Raw genomic sequence first — 23,973 nt, forward strand, 5'->3', positions numbered from 1 at the left:
TTTTTCTTCCTCTTTCTTTCCCCTTTTCCTTCCTTCTCTCTTTTTTTCTTTCCCTTTCCTATCCTAAAGGGCAATACAACATCTTTTTTTTAGGCCTGACGTAGGTGATGACGTACGTCCAATATAACGGACCGAGGTTACGTCAATCGGGCAATATATAACGTTGGAGATCCTTGCAGCTCTAGTCACGTGAGGCGCATTGACCAATTACTAATCAGTATCTACCGTATATAGGCCATTTTATGTTGTTGGATATTTGTGCGGTTTTCTGTCCGATTATCGTCGTAAATTAGTTTAAAACATGCAAATGCATATTTCTCACACAAAATTGATGAACGTAATCATATTGATATTCCAGCATGAAACTGTGACTGAACAAAATTGTAGATAAGTTGATTTATATAATTCCTAAACGAGATTTTATAGGATTTTTTCAGACGATGCCTATTTTCATGCGGCGCATTGCAAAATATACCAATATCATGGTTTAAAGGTAAAGACCAGTATTGGAAATGCCCCAATTTCAAAAAATGAAATGGAAGCTCTCATTACCAATCGTGTGAAAGAATATGTTTTGACTAATACATGATGATAAAAAATTTGCCGGGAAACAGCCTACTTATTCATATATTTAGTAAATTTGTTTCTCTCATGGTCTGTGAGAGATATAGGGTAGTCCCATATACATCTTTTTGTGTATAGTGCTTGTAACTTTACGAAAAATGGGCCAAATTTCTTATCATTTTGATGATTCCAGAACCTTGCAGATGCTAGATGCTAGATGATCAACCTTTTCTGATCGATTTCACAACGTTTCTTTCACAATGCAATCGCATGACCATAACTGGTCTTTACCTTTAAAGTGTCATTGCGTTCCTCCCCCTCTTCTCTATCTCTCTCTCTCTCTCTCCCTCTCTTTCTTTTCTCTCTCTCTCTTATTCTTTTTTCTCTCTTTCTCCTCCTCCCCACCCCTCTCAGTGAGGAGAAAGCATTCATAGAGCTATTCTGAGAGGAATGAGGGAAATTTATTAGAGAGATAAAAATATTATGAGCAAAAGAACAGTTAGGAAGCTTAGGCAAGGGATGACTTCGACGATGTTACTATAAAACCGCACAAATAGTCAAAAATATTTTGATTGGAACATATAGCAAACAAATTATTACTTTGTAATTGTTTCTGTAATTTATTCTAACAGCACACCTATAAAATTACAATAAAAATAACAATGATAACAATAATATCAATTGAATTGAATTCATTCACCACCATTGAAACAAAAGATATGTATGAATAAACAATAACGATGTCAATATAACATAAATACATGACATGAATTATAAAAATACATGTTCTACGACGATATACATGTACATTATAAAACATATTTATTTCCTCCACTTCTCATAATTCTGCCTCAGATACTTTTAATTTCCCTCTAAGCACGGCCTTTCTTCTACGGCTACTAAAAAAAAAAAAAAAAAAAATGGGTTTTGACGCATTGATAGTAAACTTATTTGCAGTGCACCAATTCTGTATTGATTTTAAATTTTTATTTATTTCAGACTCATCTATTTGATCTACACCTTTTGGAAAGGTATGAAAAATATTAGAATCATCTGCAAATAGTCTGAATTTCAAATAATTTGTCACAGTTGGCAAGTCATTTATATAGATTCAAAACAGAGTTGGTCTTAAGACAGAACTTTGTGGTACACCACATTTGATATATCTACTTTCTGATGATGACTCTTTGTATTTCACAAACTGCATTCTGTCACTAAGATAGCTTTCGAGCCATTTAAGTGCATGTCCCCGGATAATAGGATAGCTTTTAAAATAATATGTTATCGTATATTGTCTCAAAAACCTTTTGAAATTCAAGAAACACAATTCAACCCCACTAAATATTCCTCCTTTTATTGCCCATGATACAAAGTAGGCAATTTATTCTTCAATTTTGTGACCCGGGATCGGCACTCGTACGGCCTGCAGCTGCATGGGACTTTCCTCTTGACATGACGTAGAGGGCGATAGGCAGTATGAGGGTCACACAATCGGCTACGATAAAGGCGACGATCACCTAAAAAAGAAGAAGAATGAAAATAATATTCTATGGATAGGTCGTCTTATTTATATTTAAGCGCACTGCATGTACGCACAAGATTATAATGCTGATGTTGATGGTTAATTGAAACGAGTTAATAATTTTTTACCCAGATACAGATTAAGGTGATCTTTTGGTAAGCATAATTATGCCAATTTAGATGAATGTCTTTTGTGCCTTTTGAAATATATAATCTTTGCAATAATATCATTAACGACTGTACATACAAATTACATTGTCTATTGTTCATTTGTGATTACTCGCGTAAATATACAACTTGTTGATTTTCTTCTTATATTTATGTATTGTGAAACTTAATGTGCATGTAGGTCTATAGGCTATATAAATGATGTTTACCCCAAAATTCAAATTTAAATTCAATGAATGTAAACTATATAATCCTAATTACAAACACATTATCACTCATCACATTAACTTAATCGAAAAGACGCATTGCGTACAATGGGCATCCCGCAATAAACAAAATTTTGCTCACCCAGAAAGGGTCGTCATTGAAATAATTCTGGATCAGGATAAAGATCGGGTACTGCAGGAAGGATACGAAACCACTCATAGTCCGAATAGCACCGTACACCCTGGCGAAGTACTGCATGGGAAATCTGAAATCATCATATACACATTGATATTAAATAAATATTTATGTATGTAATTTCTCACATGTAAATAATTCAAATCTTCAGTCGCTATCATAGTTAATTATTTAATATACAAGTCTTAGAGCTGTACTACTACTTCATCAGATGACTCCCTAATTTGTTTTTCTTTGAGCTATAATTTATTTGATTTTCTGTTCATATTTTTACTAAAGCTAAAAACATTTACAAGTCCAAGTTGATCCTTGAAATCTGCAACACTAGAAACGAAACGTTTTAACAAAACAGGAAAACAAAATATGCCCTGAATCAAGTTCAAAATTTGTGGTCTACAGTATAATTTTGATAACTTACATGATGGTGGTCACCGCCGGCGCGGTCCCAAAGAGAAAAGTTCTCACGATAAGGATGAAGACAAAAGTGAGATACTGAAGAGGAAGACTTGGTATCAAGAGACATACCGAGTAACCGACTGCCGAGAGACTTGTGACCGCTAGAGGGAGACAGCTATCTCGCAAATCGGCAAACTGACCCCGAACATTAGGTTTCTCTGGATTTCAAAGAGACGGTCAATTACATGTATATATATTATAAAATATCTCTTGTGGTGGATCCGATTAGATATTTATAATTTCTGTGCAGATAAGGGTTATAATCAATTTAATTTCATAATGAATTGTATCTTTCTCTTTTTTGTCATGGTTACGTATTCAGAAATTGTCTTCTCACCGTAGTGTAGTTGATTAATATGCTAAATGTTAAAACAACGCAATCATCTAAAAAACAAAACAATAGAAAACAAAATGCTAAGTTAGAATTATCAAAATACGATACAAAATTTGTTACCAATGTTATGTATAACTCCATGTACAATTACTTTTGTTGAGGTGGGGAGAAAAAGATAACGCGAAATGCGAAAACATGCATACAACAACACCATCGATAAAAATCAACAAGAACAATACTCTATTGCATTATGTATTTACAAATCGTGTTCGGATTTAGTGACACGTCATTGTAATATTCATGATGGATAGGACTACTGAACTTGCTTTAGGCGATTTCCCAATCGTGCTATAAACTCACTGGCGATAGAGCAGGGTGTCTGGAGCTTGTTCCTATCCATAAGAAGACCAGCGAGAGGCCCGCCGAAGAACACCAAAGCCTGGATGATCGCGAATGCATCGGTGTACCGGCTCACTAATAAAACAAAAACAAAACAAAAATTAAGCTCCTCCTGACTCCCTGAGCAACTCCTTGTAATTTCTGAATCGCAAATTTTGAACAAATTTTCGAAGGAGGGAGATTTTCTGTGGTTCTCGTGTAAATTTTTTGTGAAAATTCAGAGATATCAATCGATGTATTAGTAGAGGCTACTATGAAATCCCGTAAGACAATCGTGCCAAAATTGATTTTTTTTTGGCTAACTTTGTCAATTTCGGGGTGCTGAATCTAAAAAAAATTTGGTACCATTTTTTTCGACCACGTCTTGGGCAGCCATTTTGAATTTCAAAATGGCCACCATAAATAGTTGCACTTTGAGCATTATTTCATATTATAGACATCATAGAAGGTTCAAATTTCGGATAAAAAGCATGGCATTGATGTCTGATATAGTAATACAAATTTCCATGAAATTGTGCTTTGTTCCGGATAAGCCGCCATTTTGAATTTCAAAATGGCCGCCATTGTTAAGCCTATTTCAACTTGAATATCAAGTTAGAAGTGCATGGAAAGGTTAAAACTTGTTATAGTATCATCATTATGATGATATACATGCTTTAAAAGGAAATACATGCTTCGTTTAATGATGACCATTCTAATTAGCCGCCATCTTGAAATTCAAAATGGCCGCCATAATATGGTATTTCAGATTTGTAACACATATTGGGTATTGGAGCGCTTAAAATGCGAAATCAATCATTTTGGAAGGCATGTGATTCTAGAATCAATCACGGCAGTCAACTCCTGCTTTATATTGCGATATGTTGAATTGAATAATGACATATAATGCATGGCATAACCTGAGACTGATAAATCATGCGATTGTGATTTCAAAGACCAAATGTCTACCAAATGTACCTCCTTGCAACTGTGTCTAAAATGACAACTAATCTTATGGATGTGAGTTTAGTTGCGACGTTGAAACAACAATTTCTTATAATCTACAATTTTATATTCACCTAGTCAACATCGGGGCTATTCACATCATAGTCCTGTGTATTTTCACAGTCACAACACTTGCATAGGGCTGTGCAAGGCAGATGGTTCTTCTTGCAAGAGCAATGGCTTTTGCATTCCTTCCGACATGAGCATTTGACCAATTCCATGACTGCCTTCGGCGCAGGAAGCTCTAAACACTTGGTTGCACTGAATGTTCCTTCTGGGGAAAGCTCCCATCCATTTCCATCTAGAGGGGGCAGCTTTGGTTTTGGAACTTTGTATCCCTTGTTGACTCTGGCTACGAAGTTTGCCCTCTGGATGTGTGGTGTCAAGGATCCAAGGGTTGGTGGGAGCTTTTCTGCCTCAAGATTTTTTGCCCTGAATAACTCCCATCTAAGGTCACTCACTTTTGTGGCTTTGCTGTTTCTAGCATACACCTTGCAGACAAAGTCTTCCAAGACTGATAACACACTTTCCTGGTTGAAGTCTTCTTCACCTAATGTTTGGAATGCATGGACTATGTCACATTCTGGGTCAAGGCCCAAATACTGCTTGATCCATCTGCTCTTTGAGATGCCTGCAAATTTACCACCCCAATCGGCACCACTGAATGCATGTAGACCAAGCAAACCTTTGCTTTTTTCGCTACCAACTGCAGAACATCTCTCAGCAATGTCAATTGTACGTTTCGCATTTCCCTTTCCAGTGATGAAGCAAAGGCGACCTAAGACATTGTGTGTAGAACAAAGATCCATCAGATATACAAAGACGTCAGTGTCTGGAGAATAAACATCAATATCTATGATGTTCTCTGCTGCTCTTGAGGTAGCATCCAGTACATGCAATGGGATGAGTGTATCCGCTTCCTCATGTGTGTGATGGCTGAGTTCTGGATCAAACATATCTGGCTTGTTGGAATATGTAGCATTTCCGTAGACGACAACAACGTTCTTGCTACTATTTGTATACTCATGCAGAACAGCCTTTCCAAGATATTCTGTCAGTTGCGACTTGGTGTAGTTGTGAGACAGAAGAGTCTTCAGTGAAACGAGCTTGATGTTGGTATTGTCCTTGATATCAAACTTCACTGGTTCAATACCTGCAGTCCTTTTCCCTCTAGTCTGTGCCTTGAGGGAATCATCAATGTATCTATCAAAGATAACCCGTGCTTCATCGTACTGGGATGCAATTTTCCTTATGCTCCTAACAAAAGCAGCAGCAAAGTCGGAGCAGTCAACCATTGATGGGGACTTCTTTATGGCCTGGACAACTGCCATGGCATCGATGATGCACAGTTTGTCTGTTTTCTTGTCTTCTCCTGATGTCTCTATGTTGGGTGAATCTTGCTGCTCATTGATCTGGTCTTCAGACTGACTATTCGGTTCAGCTCCATAGGTTTCTATGGCATGGATGAAAGAGCTTTTGTCTGATGGGATAAGGAGAAGGCCATCTGAGGTAAATAGCGACCTAGGAATGACAGAAAATTCATATTTTCCAATTGTGTCACCCAGTGAATGTATCATTCCAGGTCTGGACTGCTGAACAACGAGAAATCTTGCAAGAAGTTGGCGATCCTCTCTTAGCTTGACGAGCTTGGCTCCAATCTTACACTGTGTCTTCTTTCTGCAAGAGCTGAATGTCTTCAGTTTGGCCTTCCTCATTGGGTCCCAGATAGATTTCTTGACCGATGACTCAACTATTCTGTCAGATACAAATTATTTCCCTTTACATCTCTTTCAAGAATGTCCTCCCTGAAAGCTTCAGGAACTTGCATGTTAGATACCATATTCATCAGCTTCATTGACCAGATTTCAAATGGATTGCCCTCGCAGTGTCGTATGATTGCTTTCTTGATTGTTGATGAATTTCTGTGCATGCGAAGAGCCACAGAACCACTGAGCTGATAGTGCTCCTTCGTAGTTTGAGAGTCATTGGTGGTACAACAGTAAGCATCTTGGAAGTCTTGAATGAGGATGACCAATTCAGGGGCAATCAGGAAAAACCTACCCAGTGCTTCTTCATTTTGTGTTATTCCAGTGATGCCGCCAGCTACTTTCACTTCCCTGATCAGCTGTTCCAATGTTTGGTCAACAAATAGGTTCGTGAATGGGATGCCAGATTTAGTGACCATGAAGTCCCCTGCCTTTAGTGCATCCCAAGTAGTAGGATCAGATGTCTTCAGCGAATGCATTTGAAGAAGGTAGATTGGCACGAGCCTAGCATACTTGTATAAGTCATGTGCAAAGTAGTACTTGACCTGCTCTTCCATGGAAGCGAGATGCAGCTCCCAGTTCCCCTGTCTGCTAGCTCGAATCACATGCAGTAAACTCTCAACTTGCTTCATGTAGTTGAGTAAGAATGTTGCCATCTCGTCATTCTCTTGGATGATTGTGGTTTGATAATGCTCTTTAATCATTGAAGTTACCTCCTCAAAAACCTGTTTAATGTCACTATCTCTCTCGTGTAACTTCTTACGAAGCTCTTCGCATTTCTTAATCATGCTGTCCAAGTGTTCATGATGTACTGATGCTTCAAACAGGAGATCATAGCACGCCATGATGTTGGTCATGTGGAATTCAATACCACGTTTGAACCACTTTCCAGTGAATATTTGGCGGATCGTTGAAGGGGAAAAGAGGCCTGCTTCAATGCTAATAGATTCCAAGCCACTGTCCTCGAGATATTTTGCAATTGCATGCAGTGATGCGAAGCAGGCATGGAGTTCACCAATTCGAAGAATCCAGTTCTTGTTCCCTGTGGAAGATTGAAGTTTGGTTGCTCTCTCATACAAATCAAGATCAAGGGTGATGACTGTTTTCTTATGAGGACCAACCACAGCAGCTGATATCCCTTGAGCAAGACTTAAGATTGTAAAGAGAGATGAATAGTCAGTGGGAGGTCGGCGTAACAGAGGAGCAACAATCGCACTCTTTGTCAAGGATTGATTTCCTTTCTGCTGTGCCTGAACGAGTAAGGAATTGGTGGCTGCCCAGGTTGGCACTACTGTCTTCTTCAGTGCTTTGGCTGATGAGTGTACACCAGGTCCTTCAGAAGTTTTAGTGCTTCCTTCACTTTGTTCAATTCCATGGACTCTGGAATTCCCACCTGAATTGTCTAGACTAGGAGTTGTCATTGCCATAGGCTGTTCAATATCCGAAACAAGGTAATGTTCAAAAGTTGCACCTGAAGTAACCGACTCCAAAGATTGCTCGTCCTCAGGTTGTGTATCACTGTTCTGATCAGAATGGACGTGGAGGCTAGTCTCATCATCACTTGATTGTTCTGTAAGCGGTGATTGACTATCAAGAGGCTCAGTCAGTTGAGAAATATCAATGTGTAGAGATTCATTTGCAGCTACAGGGTGTGTTGCACTTGAAGTTGTATTTGACCTTGTAGAAAAGGATGCCATGAACCACGCCTTGTCACACATCTCATTTTCGCTGATGCCATGCTGAAAGGAGCCAAACTCAAATGAACTGGCAGTGATTGTTTTGACTTAAAGAGATGGTGGATGCTGTAGTTTGATGTCTACATCAATGGGTTTGACATCGTCTGGAATCCGGAGTGGTTCACTGACCTGTGGCTGAGTCACTATCCCCACCCTGGTTCTGATTGATTACCAGAATGGTACCATGGAGAGTGTTCTGACCGTCGGCAGTGTTTTCAAGGAAGTCAATATTGTCCGCTGCGAAAAATAGAGACTTTCCTTTCTCAATGAAAGGTGGCAAACAAAACCCACCAGATGTCTCCATCCTTTCTGCAACTCCACTGGCAATCCGCTTTTCAATTTGCAGCACCTTATCATACGAGCATCCAATGTTCAAATGGGATAGAAGATCAACTAGATCTTTACTTCTTGTCTTCTTGTGTATTGTGAGTGCCAATCCTACTGATAACGGCGTTTCATGCCTCCTTCTGAATTCGGCATCTGATTCTGGTGAATATGCTGCTTGACGGTCAGTCTTGAAGTTAAGCAACATTTGCTGCGCCATAAGATTGACTGCTTTTCTTGATGATTGGCTACGTCTTCCCTTAATGCCTACGCATTTTGTGCCAAAGAGAACCCAACGAAGGAAACTGGTCAGTAGAGGAGGATGCTGAAATTCTGACATCGACTGGATACCTGTAAATTTCCATTTAGCAGATGAAGATGCAAGTGCCTTTCTTAGTATCGTAGCTGCTTCCTGAAGACATTCAACATCAGCTTCTTCTGTTTGTTGCTCATGAAGTTCAGAAACAGTTTTTCCAAGCAGCTTTTCACCTACGAGAAGTTCACTCTCATTGGCACGATGTGATTTTATGAAATTTACTCCTTCAATGTTTTCTGATATTATTGCTTTCAGGTGTTTTTTGTGGTGATAAGGTCCGGGGTCGATGTCATTGTCAGCAAGGAATGAAACGTACAACTCATTAACTTCATTCATCGTCACAGTAAACCCTTCATTCAAAGAACATTTCACAGCATTCAATATGTCAATATCAGCAATATGTTTGCCAATGTTTAATTTGGACCTCATCTCTGAGTTGGAGTAGCCCTGTACCTTTCGCTCATGATCCCTTAGACAATTTCTGTGATACATCAAGTCAAATGCAGAACAATCTGTAGGCTCATTAACATGAGCTAACGCCACACGTAATTTTTCATCTTTTGTGTTTGATTTGATGAACATTAATCTTCTCCCCATAGACTCTGTTTCTACTCTATGTAGTTCACCACTATGTGCATTTTTGCATTGAAACACACAATTTTTGGCATTCGGTGCAGAGCTTGATCTTCTTAGTCGCCCTGGTACATCTCCTTTGCTGCATGACGGTGAAACCGATCTTGAAGGCCGTCCTTTCTTTGGTTGGACTGCTGTCTTTGATGATGATGATGATGCATCAAGAACCCTTTTCTCTGCCCTTTTCAACTTCGCATTATTTACAATCTGTTTGTAGCATGCCCAATGAAAAACAGACTGAAAATATTGTTCATCTGTAAGACTTACTATCCTTTCCCAAACAGGAGAAATCGTAGTTTCCCCCAAAGAAGAGCGTTTTTTTTGCAAAGTCTTTGAGTTTTTCTAGGGATGATTTGGATGGTGTCAAGTTCATTTGCGTTGATTCATCAGCTTGCAAACATACGATACACTTATTTGAACTTCGGCCGGAGGTCTCCATCTTGTCTGCTCGTTCAGTCCTGGAAAGAGACCGGATGACTGAATGAGCTTTAGATTTTCTTTCATTTCGAGCAAATTAATGAAGTCATAACAATGACAGCATAAAGGTGGAGTGTAAATCGTTTGTAATGTATTGTTGACGTTTATTCACAAAATCTAATTTCAGTAAGATTTCAATATATTTTTGATTCATTCATTAATGCATCACTCACTTTTGTATTGAAAAGATAACAAAAATAATAAATCATTTATGTTCTCTCTTGGCTAACCTGGAAATTGACACACATGTGACAGTTTTGTTTCCTCATATCCACTCTTTCATCATTTAAGATCTGAATCAGACCCTGAAGGGAGTGAAGGGGAAAAACAGCAAAGATTATGCATCAATTGGTTACAGATTCACTAATCTGTTACTAGTTTGTAGTGAATTAAGATGTCCATGTTGGCATAAAAATTCCCCCCTAGATTCCATATTGATAAACACTGTTATTGTAGGGATCACAAATACATCATTGATAAATTTGCTTCCCTTGGAGCCTATTCCGATCATTTTGGGTTAATTATAATAACTTTGATAAACTGTTCAACACCCAGCACTCATAGGAAATAACACAGATACAAATAGCTACTGTACAGTACGTATGTGCGAGATGGTAACATCATTGACTTTAAGCAAAGAGAATACTTCACATTACACATATTCAAATGTCTATTTAAACATTCTTATAAAACAACAGCAACTGACATCTGTTTATCAACAAAGGTAAATGTACATTGTAGGCAAATTTAATAGTTTAAAAGGCCTACCTCTCAAATCATGTGGTATGGTGACAGCTGCTCTGACAAAATCAGAATGCATAGAAGAACATTGTAGAGGTCTTGAGTCTTTACACAAGTAAATAGGTTTAGTGGGACAGTAAAACAATCTGTCAGTTGTGTGTAATCTGTATGGGACACAGACTTACATAGTGTATCTATACACATACATCCACGTGGGTGAGAGCACATGGGGAGCACATGTCATATCAAAGATATGCTGGCAATCTGCATAGACACGTGATACTGCATTCTGATGTGATGCGTGTCTCATCATGTCTTATCTCTGGAATAACAGGCCTGTATTTGCACACTGAAGTTTTAATACGTCCAGTCCAAGGCATTTATTTTTCTAGTTTTTCTTTAACACCACATTCAGTAACTGTTATATGTTATAATTAAGCCCCCCCCCCCCCCGGGTGGAAGAAGGGGGGTGATGCGTTTAGGCATATATACGATGATCAAGATGACAGCCGGTATTCTATGTACCAGGTCCTGCAAGCTTTAAATACAGATGATCTCTCAAAATGGATGATTCTAAGGTACTTTCAAATGAATTAATATAGCAAATGTTATTCCATGGCGGCCATTTTGAATTTCAAAATGGTGGCCAATTCGAATGGTCAGTTACTGGGAGCTTGTGTTTTGTTTGAAAACACACATAGCATCAATATTATGATACTGTTACGGTACAAACCTTTCCAGGTGCTTATAACTTGAGACATGAGATAAAATAGGATTAGCAATGGCGGCCATTTTGAATTTCAAGATGGCGGCCAATCGAAATAAAGCAAAATTTTATAAAAATGTGTATTGATATATCAGACATCATAAGCATACATTTTATCCCACATTTGCACCTTCTCCAATGTCTATAATATGAAATAATGGTAAAAAATGCATTTTTTATGGTGGCCATTTTGAAATTCAAAATGGCCGCCTAAGACGTGGTCGAAAAAAATGGTACCAAAGTTTTTTGGATTCAGCACCCCCAAATTGACAAAGTTAGCCAAAAAAAAAAAAAAATCAATTTTGGCACAATTATCTCACGGGATTCAATATTGTGACATTACAGGCTGTACTATATGCTTGAATGGCCACGCTTGATCATGGCTACATTCAGGCCTGGCTACATTTCAAACTCCGATTGTCTCATTTTTCACTCGCTTGATCTGCTGCGCGCGCGTTGCAGCATAAACCGTCTTAGCTCGCTTGACGTCACTACCGAACTTGCCAATCAGCTGTCAATGACGTCATACCTTGTTTGGCGTAAAGGGATAGAGCAACGTCGATCTGGCGCTGCCCAGTGGCTGCCGGGCTCACGATCGATTGGGCAAAAAGAATTTCCATTTTCGGTTTAACTTAATAAAATTAGGAGTGGACTTTAAAAGATTATTATTATTATTATTATTATTATTATATTGCATGCGGCGGCAAATATATTTGGTGGTATGCTTCAATGGAATATGTTTTGTGCACTGAAAAGTATCCATGAAATATCATTGAAATAGAAAGAGAGACTCCTCGTTGACATTATTACCTAGTCGTTCGTCGTTATTGGTAAGCCTGCTGAGGAAAAAGTAGATTGCACCGAATATGAAGTTGAGCTGAAGCTGCAGGATCGCCAGCCATAACAGTATCATCCAAAATGGCGGCGATAATATACATGAGCGAAATGTCGGATATTTTCTTCTCTTCTCGTCCTCGAAACAGCCATCATCGGACTTTCTTTGGGCTTCTTTTAGACTCGCCGGTGTCATAGGCGATTTGTTCCGTGCAGGCGATCGGTTCCTCCGGAACCGATCGCCTGGATATGTACCCGCCGATTTGTTCCGGATTCGTAGATTCGTTCCGCTAGTCACAGGCGATCGGTTCCGGCCAGGCGATCCGTTCCGAATCTCATCGGAGAGCGTGCGTGCTCACGTATTATTGAATACACGCCATGGTACACCCCTAAAGCAAAATGAACTATTCTGGTCGGCCTTTGCAACCAATCAAACTTTTCCAAATTAGCTACACCAACGATTGCCAATTTGAGAACTTTGTATAGAAATGCAGATTCCCGTTGTTCAAATATGTTGATAATTGCGGCCAATGATTGACCACAAACAGCGCCGTCGCGAAGCGACGGGGACTGGGTGGTCTAGCAAAAAGGGCAGTTGTTGCCATAGGCTTAGTTTGCCTGTAAAAGCAGATGTCGGGGTGTTTTCTAATCAGGCCTTCTAATTTGGTTTGAATGCTGCTTTATATGATATCGTGTTACGTCAACCACCTATTACCGGGCTTCGATCATCACAGAATCTAATTATGCATGTGGGCTGCATGCATGATGTACATGTAGACTCTAGTTTAAATGAAAGAGATGCGGGGTGGGGTGGGGGGGGGGGGGGGGGGGCCGGGGTCAACACAAAAATATTTCAAAAAAAATAATATTGGTTTTCATTGCAACAATAAATACAAAAGTATCAAGATAAAGCTAAAATTTATTTTTACCATGTTTATTCGACACAAGTAATAAAAATATACGCGATTATATAAGCAGAAACGTTCGGCCAATGTCGGATAAGAACGGCGGCTTTCGAACGTATCTGCGAACGAGTCGATCCAGTAGATTCGTTCCGAGGAACAAATCGGCGCGCCGATTTGTTCCGCGGAACCCGGAACAAATCGCCTACCACACCGGCTCTTTTCCGTTGGTATCTGAGTTGATAAGACAAATATTCCAATGCTAATGTTATGATGGTGGATTAACGTATTTTATTTTCGAAGACAAAGAAAGAGATAAAACAAAATAAACAAACAAATAAAATAGATTTTATAAAAAAAGAGGTCTGGAAATATAAATTTATCAGAAGAAGATAAACAACGACAACAACAGGCCTAAGAAGAAGACCAAGAACATCACCGAGAAGGAAAGGAAGGGAGAAACGTAAAAGAGGGAGAGACAGGGAAACAAAACATCCATACCTACCAGTAACCGAGTCCAACCCTACTCCGTCCCCGTGTGGTTCTTCTGAACACCCCATATCATCGGCGGGATCCTCAACGTATGCTTCATTGCGGAGTCCAGCAACACCCTTCTGGTCTTGATCGGTCTTTGTAGTGCAGCAGGTTACCAGTCGATGGTGGTCGGGGTAGGGCCAGGGGATGCGTTTGACGGGCAGGATGATGAAGGTGTTAATGCTGAGGAGGATCACGGATCCAGCCATAATCGAGAAGAAGATTCGAAGGGACAACCCTGCTTCATAAGCTGCCTGGAGTGCGATTTGAATTGAGAAGGCGATCGTAAAGGCTTTCAAGAAATCAACTCAAGTTCGAATTGCAATTGGATTTTGAATTAAGAAAGAAAGATAAAAAAAGAAGAAAGAGGGAGGGAGAGGGAAAGAGAGAGAAAAAGAGAGGGAGAGAGAGAGAGAGAGAGAGGAAGAAAGAGAAGAAGACAACGAAGAAAAAAGATGGTCCGACCCCTCCCGTACACCCCTTACTCGACGGTTTTGTTATCTCGCATTCTCCTACCTGAAAAAACCGATGTCACCCAAAGATACTCGTGCCCAGGCCAGTAGCCACGGGGGGAGGGGGACACGGGGGATGGGGGGGGGGGGGCACGTGCCCCCAAAACATGTCCAAGATCGGTTGAACTTTTTTAGACCCCTCCCCAGGACTTCGATCAATTACATGTATGTGCCCCCACCCCCAAACATCAAACTCTGGCTACGGCCCTGCTCATGCCCCCTCCTAACCGGCCTAAGCCATTCTACGCCAATGCGAATTAGAATTTCTTTGAAAATTGTTTCTTACCTTAGCTATTAAAAAGACAATCGTTGATGAACTATACACGCCATTAATCAATGAAATGACAGTAGATTTCCTTCCTTGGAAAACATTACCAATCTGTATTTAGAAATAAGAAAAAACACCATACATCGTAATTACAAAAATCTGCGTGTAATCCATATATTCTAAACAGAATGATTTATTAGCCGATGAAATCGATAGCAAATGCGAAAGGTTACATTTTGTATTTTTATATTGTTGAAATTCTTTGGGCAAAAGCAAAATCAATCATGTAGCCAAATTATATAATTTTGAAAATTAACAAGAAAAAGTAAATAACCAGATATTTGATTAAATCATGCTCAAGAAGTAAATATGATGATGCTGATGATGAATGATGATAAAATGCTTGAAATTTAATGCCATTGCCTTTATGGCGGACTATTGGAGTGTTGGCTCAGTCAGTAGAGCGTCCGCTTCACAATCGGGAGGTCGTGGGTTCGAACCCCGGCCGCGTCATACCAAAAGACGTTAAAAGATGGGAGTTGTTGCTACCTTGTTTGGCGTTCAACAATAAGGGATAGAGCAACGTCGATCTGGCGCTGCTCAGTGGCTGCCGGGCTCACGATCAATTGGGCAAAAAGAATTTCCGTTTCGGTTTAATAAAATTTGGAGTGGACTATTAGGCTATTATTATTACCTCTACCTCCAAGCCATCACTGGTCTATGGCACAGTCACGATGAACTGGAAACAAATACCTCAGCTCTCCGGACTCATTCTGACGTATTTGTTTCCAGTTCATCGTGACTGTGCCATAGACCAGTGATGGCCTGGAGGTAGAGTCGCTGCTCGGCAAGAAATAGACGGCAGATTCATGTCCGCTGGTTAAAAAAAACACAATTCTGACTTGTTTTTCAATTACAAGATCGAGCATACGATTTGTATCTTAGATGTCTTAGAATGATGAAAATGTTGCCGACGATAATGATAATGATGATGATGATGATGGTGATGATGATGACGTTGGTGATACAAATGATTAAGATGATGATGATGGATGATGATGTTGATGACGATAAAGAATAAGTAGATGATGATGAAGAATACGATGAAAAAGAAGAGGAAGAGAAGGAGCAATGTAAAGCAGAAAATGAATATTAAAAAAGACAGATAACAAAAATGAGAAAACGAGGAAAAGGGGAAAATTAAAACCAAATATGTCACATTGATAACATAATCGATAAACTGACCTGCACTGATGAGAAGAGGAGTAAGGAGCCTGCCACAGTAAAGATAATGGTCCCCGGGAACAGGAGTAAGGGGGTAAGAGGAGAGCTGATACCCATCATTAAATAGCCGATCAGTAACAGGACGCTAAAGATAATCAACAGGGGGGGAATGCAATAAAAAAATAAGTATACATGCTTTCCGATGTGAACTCTTACACATTTGCGTTATCCATTTATGAATGAAGGTACATAGTTAGCTGAAAGGTTCCTGTTTTTTGGCTTCCTATATTTTAAACATAACGTGTTGAAACAAATCTTTAAACTTGATATATGAAAAATGAGAGAATGTTAAAGACAGTGGTGAGTTTTGGTTTTGAAAAAAAGAATTCTCACAGAATAAAACGAAACTTACACTAAATGTCCAAGATTACAAATAAATGTCATTCGCCAAACAATTTAGGTAGAAAATGTATACTGGCTGAGTAATGAGCATAGAAAGATTAGAAAATCAAGGTTGTTAGCCCCGACACCATTTGTGTAGTCCCGTATGCATCTTGCTGTGTACAGTGCTTGTTACTTTACCAAGACTGGGCCAAATTTATTATGATTTTGATGACTCCGGAACTTTGCAGTACACACCAATACTTACATGCTACGTGATCAATGATTTGTTTTCTGATCCATTCCTCACCTTTTCTTTCACAATGAAATCAGATGACAAGACTCAACTTTATCTTTAAGACTCTTACCTGAGCAGATGCCTAGACATTCTAGTCCCAAAGCGATCAAAGAAGAAGCCCATCGGGAACATAGAGATGGTCTGTGAAGCCACTGCCAAGGAGTAGACAAGCTGCAGGCGGCTGTCCTGCTCGTGACATGTCTGGTTATATGATGCTCTCTCTGAGCTGTCACCGTCAATGGTCATGCTAATCTATAATAACGATAAATGGTGATTCATAAAGCAGAAGGGATATTACATTTTTTTTCTCGCAATAGTTAAAAAAAAAGAAAGATTCCAAACAATACAAATTAATTTTAGAAATAAAATACAGTTGCTTTTCCTGTGAAGCCACTGCCATGGAGTAGACAAGCTGCAGGCGGCTGTCCTGCTCGAGACATGTCTGGTTATATGATGCTCTCTCTGAGCTGTCACCGTCAATGGTCATGCTAATCTATAATAACGATAAATGGTGATTCATAAAGCAGAAGGGATATTACATTTTTTTTCTCGCAATAGTTAAAAAAAAAAACTTGATTCCAAACAATACAAATTAATTTTAGAAATAAAATACAGTTGCTTTTCTTTGACATGTGTTCAAATAACATTTGCGGCAGTCGATCCTAGCTCATTTTCTCATTCGCGCTTAAACTTCCTCTTCCGCAGCTCCTTCTCCCGTTTACTGTGCATGTCATTTGAAATCCCGTACGCTCGCTGAATGGATGCACAGGAGTGCCTTGGAAGAAAATATATATGACGTCATCAATGGTATAGTGCACTATACCATGGATGACGTCACGGCTTAGCACATTTTTCTTATCTGTAACATCATAGCAATGTTATGTTTGGTCACACGATGCTATGTTGACCAATCACTGAACAGAATTTCATTAATCAAAACTATAATAAAACATATATATTTTATGATGTGTTGAACCCATTGATGATATTCGTTGATAATAAACTATATACCACGTGCTCCTACACCTTCCATCACCATCACAATGTCCAACATTTTTTCTACGGGCTTATTGAGGAAAAAAAAAATCTAGAAATATATTTCACTATGCCCGGGTGTCCACTGACTTCATACTGCTATAAGCCTATGTAGTTACTTCGTAAGTACCTACCAAGGTTTTAGGCATGTTCGTCCAGGTTTGTATCATTCGGAACACACATGAATGATAAAGCAATGCGTGGGGCTGTTATGCGAATTCTTTCACATGCACCAAAGATGTGTTTTTAAGCTGTGCATATAGCATTCAAAATGTCCCCACGATAGCTGGAATTACGAAATTATGTAATTTATACATACTTCCTTATTATTAGATCAAATAAACAAGCACTATTGTTAATTTTTACCAACATTATTCAAGCAAGACCATGCGTCATTCGGTGGGCACATATGATTTGCGATTTAATCAAGAAAATGGACCTTAAGCATTGTGATTGAAAGTGTATAATATGTTATCCACACCTATCATCAATGGATTCAATCTTTACGTTGGTTCCGAGGTTATTTTTCTTTGAGAAAACACAATACTATTATTAACGGGTCAGAAGCAAACCAAGTATTTTGTGGCGTCCCACGGGGAAGTATATCGGGGCCACTGTTATTCATATTATACATGAATGATTTACCACCTGTTGTCAAGCGTCGCACTGTATCAATGTTTGCTGACGACACATGTTTATATTATATTTTTGATCAATGAAATCCTGTTCTGTGATTGGTCAACATAGCATCATGTGACCAAACGTAACATTGCTATGATGTAACCTTGACGTCATCCATGGTATAGTGCACTTTACCATGGCACTATACCATGGATGACGTCATATATATGCGATCAATCAAGATCAATGTGCGAGTGCGGTACTGTCGTTTGCGCTGCTTTTTTTTGTTTTTTTTGAGGCCGCCATCCTTGTCAAGCTTTGCTTATGATTGCGGTCTCCTGCACTTTTCCACCAGAATAGTTAGGTTAATACTTTAAATTTATGATAATATGTTATGGAAATAATAAGTTTCGTTATTATAATTATGTACATATATTATGTAAAAAAACATTTTGACATGAAGAAATTATTGTTTGTTTATGTTGTATTATACCTTACATGTATATTATGTTATTTGTTATTCAGTTATATTTTATTTGGAAAAAATGCAGAAATAAAATCAAATCAAATCAAAATCAAAATCTCACTGCACTCTACACTACTTCAGTAACAGATAACATAATTATTATTATTATTATTATTATTTTTATGAAGGTTGGTTTGAAAAATATAAAACAAATACATCAATGGATCTCTAGATGCATAGTAAACAAATATACCATGCACTATTTCGAGCCACTAGTTAAAATTATGGATTCCTCGGCGACAGAAATGGCACTATTTTCTTCGGGGCTACGCCCCACAGAAATTAGTGCTATTCCTGTCACCTCAATCCATAATTTCAACTAGAGCCTCTCAGTGCATGGTATATTTGTTTACTATGCATCTAGAGATCCACATAGTCTTCAGTGTATAATTAATGAAGATTCATGATTGGTTACTGCATAATAAATGTAATGCAATGAAATGTAAGTTTACGGTCATAGGAACAAAACGTAAACGTAAAATTGTTGAGAACATTAATGTTTGTATTGATAATTGGCCCCTAAAGAGAGTCGATCAATGTAAATATATCGGTGTTAAACTTGATACAGATTTTCCATGGACACACAGTTTGAAAGGGCGAAATCAACAATACCACGGAACTTTTTTTGTCTTGCGAAGAGTTAGACCATTTATCGATCACCGGACTGCTCTACTGTTATGTAATACGATGATTCGATCTCGTTTTGATTATTGTAGTAGGATTTTGATGAAACCCAACTCTGGGCACGTAAAGAAGTTTCAGATATTACAAAACAGGGCATTAAGAATAGTACTTTGGGTGGATTCTCGCTTCAGCAGACATGAACTTTACAATAGATTAAACGTTATTTTCTAAGAAACAGTACTCTTTATATCGCATCTCGGCTATTTAATCACCTACCCCAATGCACCAGAAAAGAAACTCGGCTTTCAAACTTTATAAAGGCGATCGATGGTATTCCCCCCTACGTTATAATTGTTATCGACTATCTTATGGGGTGTTGCAAGAAACTTGCAATCAATTGCAAATAACCCAATCAAGCGCAAGTCTTGCGATTAATTGCAAATTTGCAATTGATCGCAACTCAACTTTCTTGCAACGTCCCATTAGTAAGAGAGGGAGAGAGAGAGAGAGAGAGAGAGAGAGAGAGAGAGAGAGAGGGGGGATGAATAAAAGCTAGATCTAGTTAAATTAATTTAATTGTTCAAGATTAAATCCTAACGAAATCCCAGGAAATTTAGGAGACTAGTGGGGCGTTGCAAGAAAGTTGAGTTGCAATCGATTGCAAATATCTGTTGCAAATTTTGCAACTTGCAGTTAAACGCAACTTGCAATCAATCGCAACTTTCTTGCAACACCCCATTAGTCTCTGTCTCTCTCCCCCTCTCTCTCTCTCTCTCTCATTCTATCTTCTCATCTTCCTCTCTCTCTCTCTTTCCCTCTCTCCCTCGCTCTCTCACTCAATCTACCTTTGATGATTTGTTTTATGATAAGGAGCTTGTGATTTGACTAAATTGTATTTTTTCCTCAAATTTCTGATATTAAAAATACTAAGCGTGATTACTATTAAAAGTTATTTACAGATATGTTTTCTTGTTATTATTATTATTTTTTTTTTTACAAATTTGTATTCTTTTTATTAAGTTATTTCCACATTTTTATTCTTGTTATTTTAATTTGTGTTATGAATTTATATTTGTTTTGTTTATGTATATTGTATGAATGTTTTTTTTACGGACTTGCTGAAAAACAACCTCGTGGCTGATAGCAGATGTTAACCGTGGTTAAATAAATAAAACAAACAAACACATCTAATATAGCATGTGTTTTAATATTCTAGTCAATACAATACTCGATTTTTCACGCATTACTTATTGGGTTCCAATGAATAGCTACAGGGCTCCCGAGGCCCTTTGAGCTGCCCCTATAAAGATGTAATATTGGTTGCATTATTAAGTACAGTATTTAGAATAATACATGTATGTAAAAAGAAAAAAAATATATCTAACTTAGTTAGTTTGATGTTCTTTAATTACCTATGTTGCATTTGGGCCCTTAACATCAGATTTAGACTACGCGAGACCTATTTGGCTATCACAGCGTCATATCCATAATGTATCAGTGTATTTTTTTTATACCGAAATAGAGTTTTGCTGTGATCCTTTTACCCAACAAAATAGGTTAAAGAAATTCTATTGACTGTCTAGAATTGCTGATTCTTTGGGCCCTATTTAGGACCTTGTGGTCTTTTGTGTGTCTGAACCTATATCTCTCTTTAGTATGTTGAATAAATCTAGTCATCTCATTGATCAAAATTGGAGTCGTGATTTTAGCCATGCCCGCCTCATGGTTAATATTTAATGAAAAAGATGCCCGTTGCCCCGGGTAACGGGAGGCTTTGTTAAATTTTGCTGAAATTCCCATTGGTTAACGTGTAAGAAGTTTGTGCGAATTCGGTATATAAAAGATATATGGAATGCTTTAATATTGGAGACATAGCTGTTTCTATACAGACTTTCTCATAGCAGTCAATATATTAATATCATTTTCACTGTATTGTTCGTAATGGGTTTTTTACACACCAAATGAACATTTTCAGCCAAAATATGTTGTCTGAAATGCATATAAACATTGTTGGTCCCTTAAACGTTAATCCACATTAATAAATAGGCTAACACAATTTCCCTGTTGGAGCCGGCTGTGTACCTAACTAATATAAGCAGCCTTAAACCGAATCCACGGTGGACCACCAAAGGAACTAGCATATACTTCCAATCATGTGGTGTGAAACTCACTGCTACCAGCAAAAGAGAATCTTTTCTCATGAAAAATAATACAAAGATTGACAAATTTGGCAGAGACGGTTTCGTTTTTAAGGAATATTTTGTGATACAATGCAGGAGTTTAATGAATGTGCAATGAAGCTGCGTTTTAAATAATTTGCGTTTGTGTTTAACAAGTCAGTGAAATACGCCTGACAAAAAGTGAGTGGAATTTGGTTTGTATTCAATCTAACATTTATCTAGTACAGCTCGCCTAAAGCTAATGCGTATTAAATACCAATTGTGAAACAAGATACATTATTTAATACAAGCACTGCCAGTGGGTGTCATTTGTTAACGAAAATGCATCTATTCTTAAATAGTCAACCAATTTTGATCTATTTTTCCTCTCTCGAAAAAAATCACCATCTACTGGTACCGGTAAGTTTTGACATTTTTTTCTTCACATTGAAATGCAAAACTTGATATTTAGTATTTTAAAAAAGCGCGTGGCATGCACCCCTTTCGGATTCCTTTTTATTTTTGCAAGGGTTTGTAGCATGGATGCCATGTATTACCCCCGAAAATGACATACAATATTTTTCTAGAGCCCTTTCGCTGGTCTACTATAACGTATGAGCGACCAAAATGAAAACATTATATCTTTGACTTGCCCGACATACACAGTGATAGTCTTGGGGATAAGCAAACACTTACGTTCAGAGGCGAGAGAGTACGGTTTTCGCTGGTGTTGTTGCACAGGTCACTGAAATAGCCGAGCTGTATAAGAATGAACACGAGTGAGGGCCAGCCAAAAATGACACCCCCATGGACCAGATTTTCAATGCAAGCAAGAAGAAGAGCGGCGCTCCTTTCTACAATCACCACAGCCTTCATGGTCTCTTTCAGCAAGCGAGTAGTTACCGTCCAGATAAGATGGTTGATGATAACTAGTATAACAATAAAAGTAAATATTATTGTTAGCAATTATCACCGGCCATCATCGTCATCATCGTCGTCGTTGTCATATCATCATCGTCCTCATCGTCAACGTTGTTAATAATATCAAGAGTATGTTACTGGTTGTCATGACGACCATGTATTAAATGACCCAAGACAACGATGATGATGATGACGATGATGGTTATCATTTGTATTAATATCATGATTTATTATTGACATTATCACCATCGCTATTATCACTTTTATTGACTTACGGTGGAAAATACAATGTGATTATTTGTCAGTTTAAGCTCAAGGGAGAGATTTCTTTTTTGTTTTGGGGTCGAAGTTGGAACTCTGTTGGCACGATTAGTGGAATGCATTTTAATACAGCGGAGCAACAGTCGCATAAGCACGTGTCCTACAATACCTTCCCGGCCCTCTTCAAGAAACGTTAATCCACGTAGTATTCCCATTTCCCCCAAAAATGTAAATATAAACTACAAGTTATAGGCATATACAATTCCAATTAAAAATTATGAATAACAAAGCATGAAAATAATTAAATAATATAAAGGTAGATCTTAAATGCAGTTTTCAAGGTCTGGATTGTAAGTGCAGTTCAATGGCGACCTTCATTTATGTGTACAATAAAGTTTTGGAGATCATATTACTTAATTTAACTGAGATGAAACGATCGACTGTATGTTTTCTCGTTTTTAAGTACAGGGAAACGCAGAATGAGGCTCATCCAAGGCTGAATAAAAATAGATATTAATAGTAAAAATACAGATCAGAACTAGAAGGCTATTTAATTTCAGCAATTAAAGTACAGAAAGCTTACTCACCTTCAGAATCACGAAGCAATAGAATGATGTTGGTGGATAATAACCATATTGACTACCATGCACACAAAAAACGAACCCCTTTCCCTCTAGTGTAACCGCAGTCGATCGACTTATATAATCTTCTGTTAAAATCTATTCCTAGGGGTTTTAAAGAAGGGGGATGGGGTCCTCCCTGCTGTTATGGTTGAGTAGCTGGTAGTTTGAGCGTGACATGTTGACCCATCAATTCAATTCAATTCAACAATATTTTCAATATATCACACTGCACTTTTCCTCCGTTTCCTTTCTTTCCTCGCTTTCCTTTTCTCCACTTTTCTTTCTTTCTCTTTCTTTCTTGCTTGTCTCTCTTCTCGCCTCTTCTACCTGACATAAATTTTCTTCTTTCAACTGTACAGTGTATCTTCCATCTATATGTGCATGTACTAGCATACAGTTGTATTAGTATTTCTTGGCATAAATAGCAGTGTTTCATTATATGTAACAGTACTAAGCACAGGTGCAATATAAATGACAAATTTATTACAAAGCAATGTTTTGAATTAAATTGTATATGCATCCTCTCACACTGAACTATTCCTCTCTTCAACACACACACCACACACACTCTCTCTCTCTCTTTCTATTTCCCTTTCCCTTTCTCCCTTTCTCTCTTTCGTTCTCTCTCTTGTCTCTCATCTATGCACTCCAGTATGATGTACG

General features: G+C 38.2%; 2 protein-coding genes and 1 long non-coding RNA gene across 3 annotated transcripts; all 3 read right to left on the minus strand.

Moving 5' to 3' along the window:
• Positions 1-1,832: 1,832 nt before the first annotated feature.
• LOC115929568 (solute carrier family 43 member 3-like) lies at positions 1,833-12,605 on the minus strand. Its single transcript, XM_030998958.1, has 5 exons — positions 12,398-12,605; positions 3,806-3,919; positions 3,074-3,269; positions 2,602-2,725; positions 1,833-2,081 (listed from the first exon to the last, which is right to left on the minus strand). Exons 1-5 carry the CDS (start codon positions 12,498-12,500, stop codon positions 1,953-1,955), a joined length of 666 nt encoding a protein of 221 aa, XP_030854818.1. The 5' UTR covers positions 12,501-12,605; the 3' UTR covers positions 1,833-1,952.
• Positions 12,606-13,528: 923 nt separating this feature from the next.
• On the minus strand, positions 13,529-16,804 carry LOC584947 (solute carrier family 43 member 3-like). Its single transcript, XM_030999847.1, has 5 exons — positions 16,611-16,804; positions 15,883-16,006; positions 14,656-14,748; positions 13,829-14,111; positions 13,529-13,557 (listed from the first exon to the last, which is right to left on the minus strand). Exons 1-5 carry the CDS (start codon positions 16,784-16,786, stop codon positions 13,529-13,531), a joined length of 705 nt encoding a protein of 234 aa, XP_030855707.1. The 5' UTR covers positions 16,787-16,804.
• A 119-nt stretch (positions 16,805-16,923) lies between these two features.
• On the minus strand, positions 16,924-23,347 carry LOC115929888. The gene is made up of 3 exons (XR_004066756.1): positions 23,275-23,347; positions 22,202-22,434; positions 16,924-17,033 (listed from the first exon to the last, which is right to left on the minus strand). It is a non-coding gene; the product is annotated as an uncharacterized LOC115929888 (long non-coding RNA).
• Positions 23,348-23,973: the final 626 nt, after the last annotated feature.

The sequence above is a fragment of the Strongylocentrotus purpuratus genome, unplaced genomic scaffold (genome assembly GCF_000002235.5).
Source record: "Strongylocentrotus purpuratus isolate Spur 01 unplaced genomic scaffold, Spur_5.0 spur5_contig_861, whole genome shotgun sequence".
NCBI lineage: Eukaryota > Metazoa > Echinodermata > Echinoidea > Camarodonta > Strongylocentrotidae > Strongylocentrotus > Strongylocentrotus purpuratus.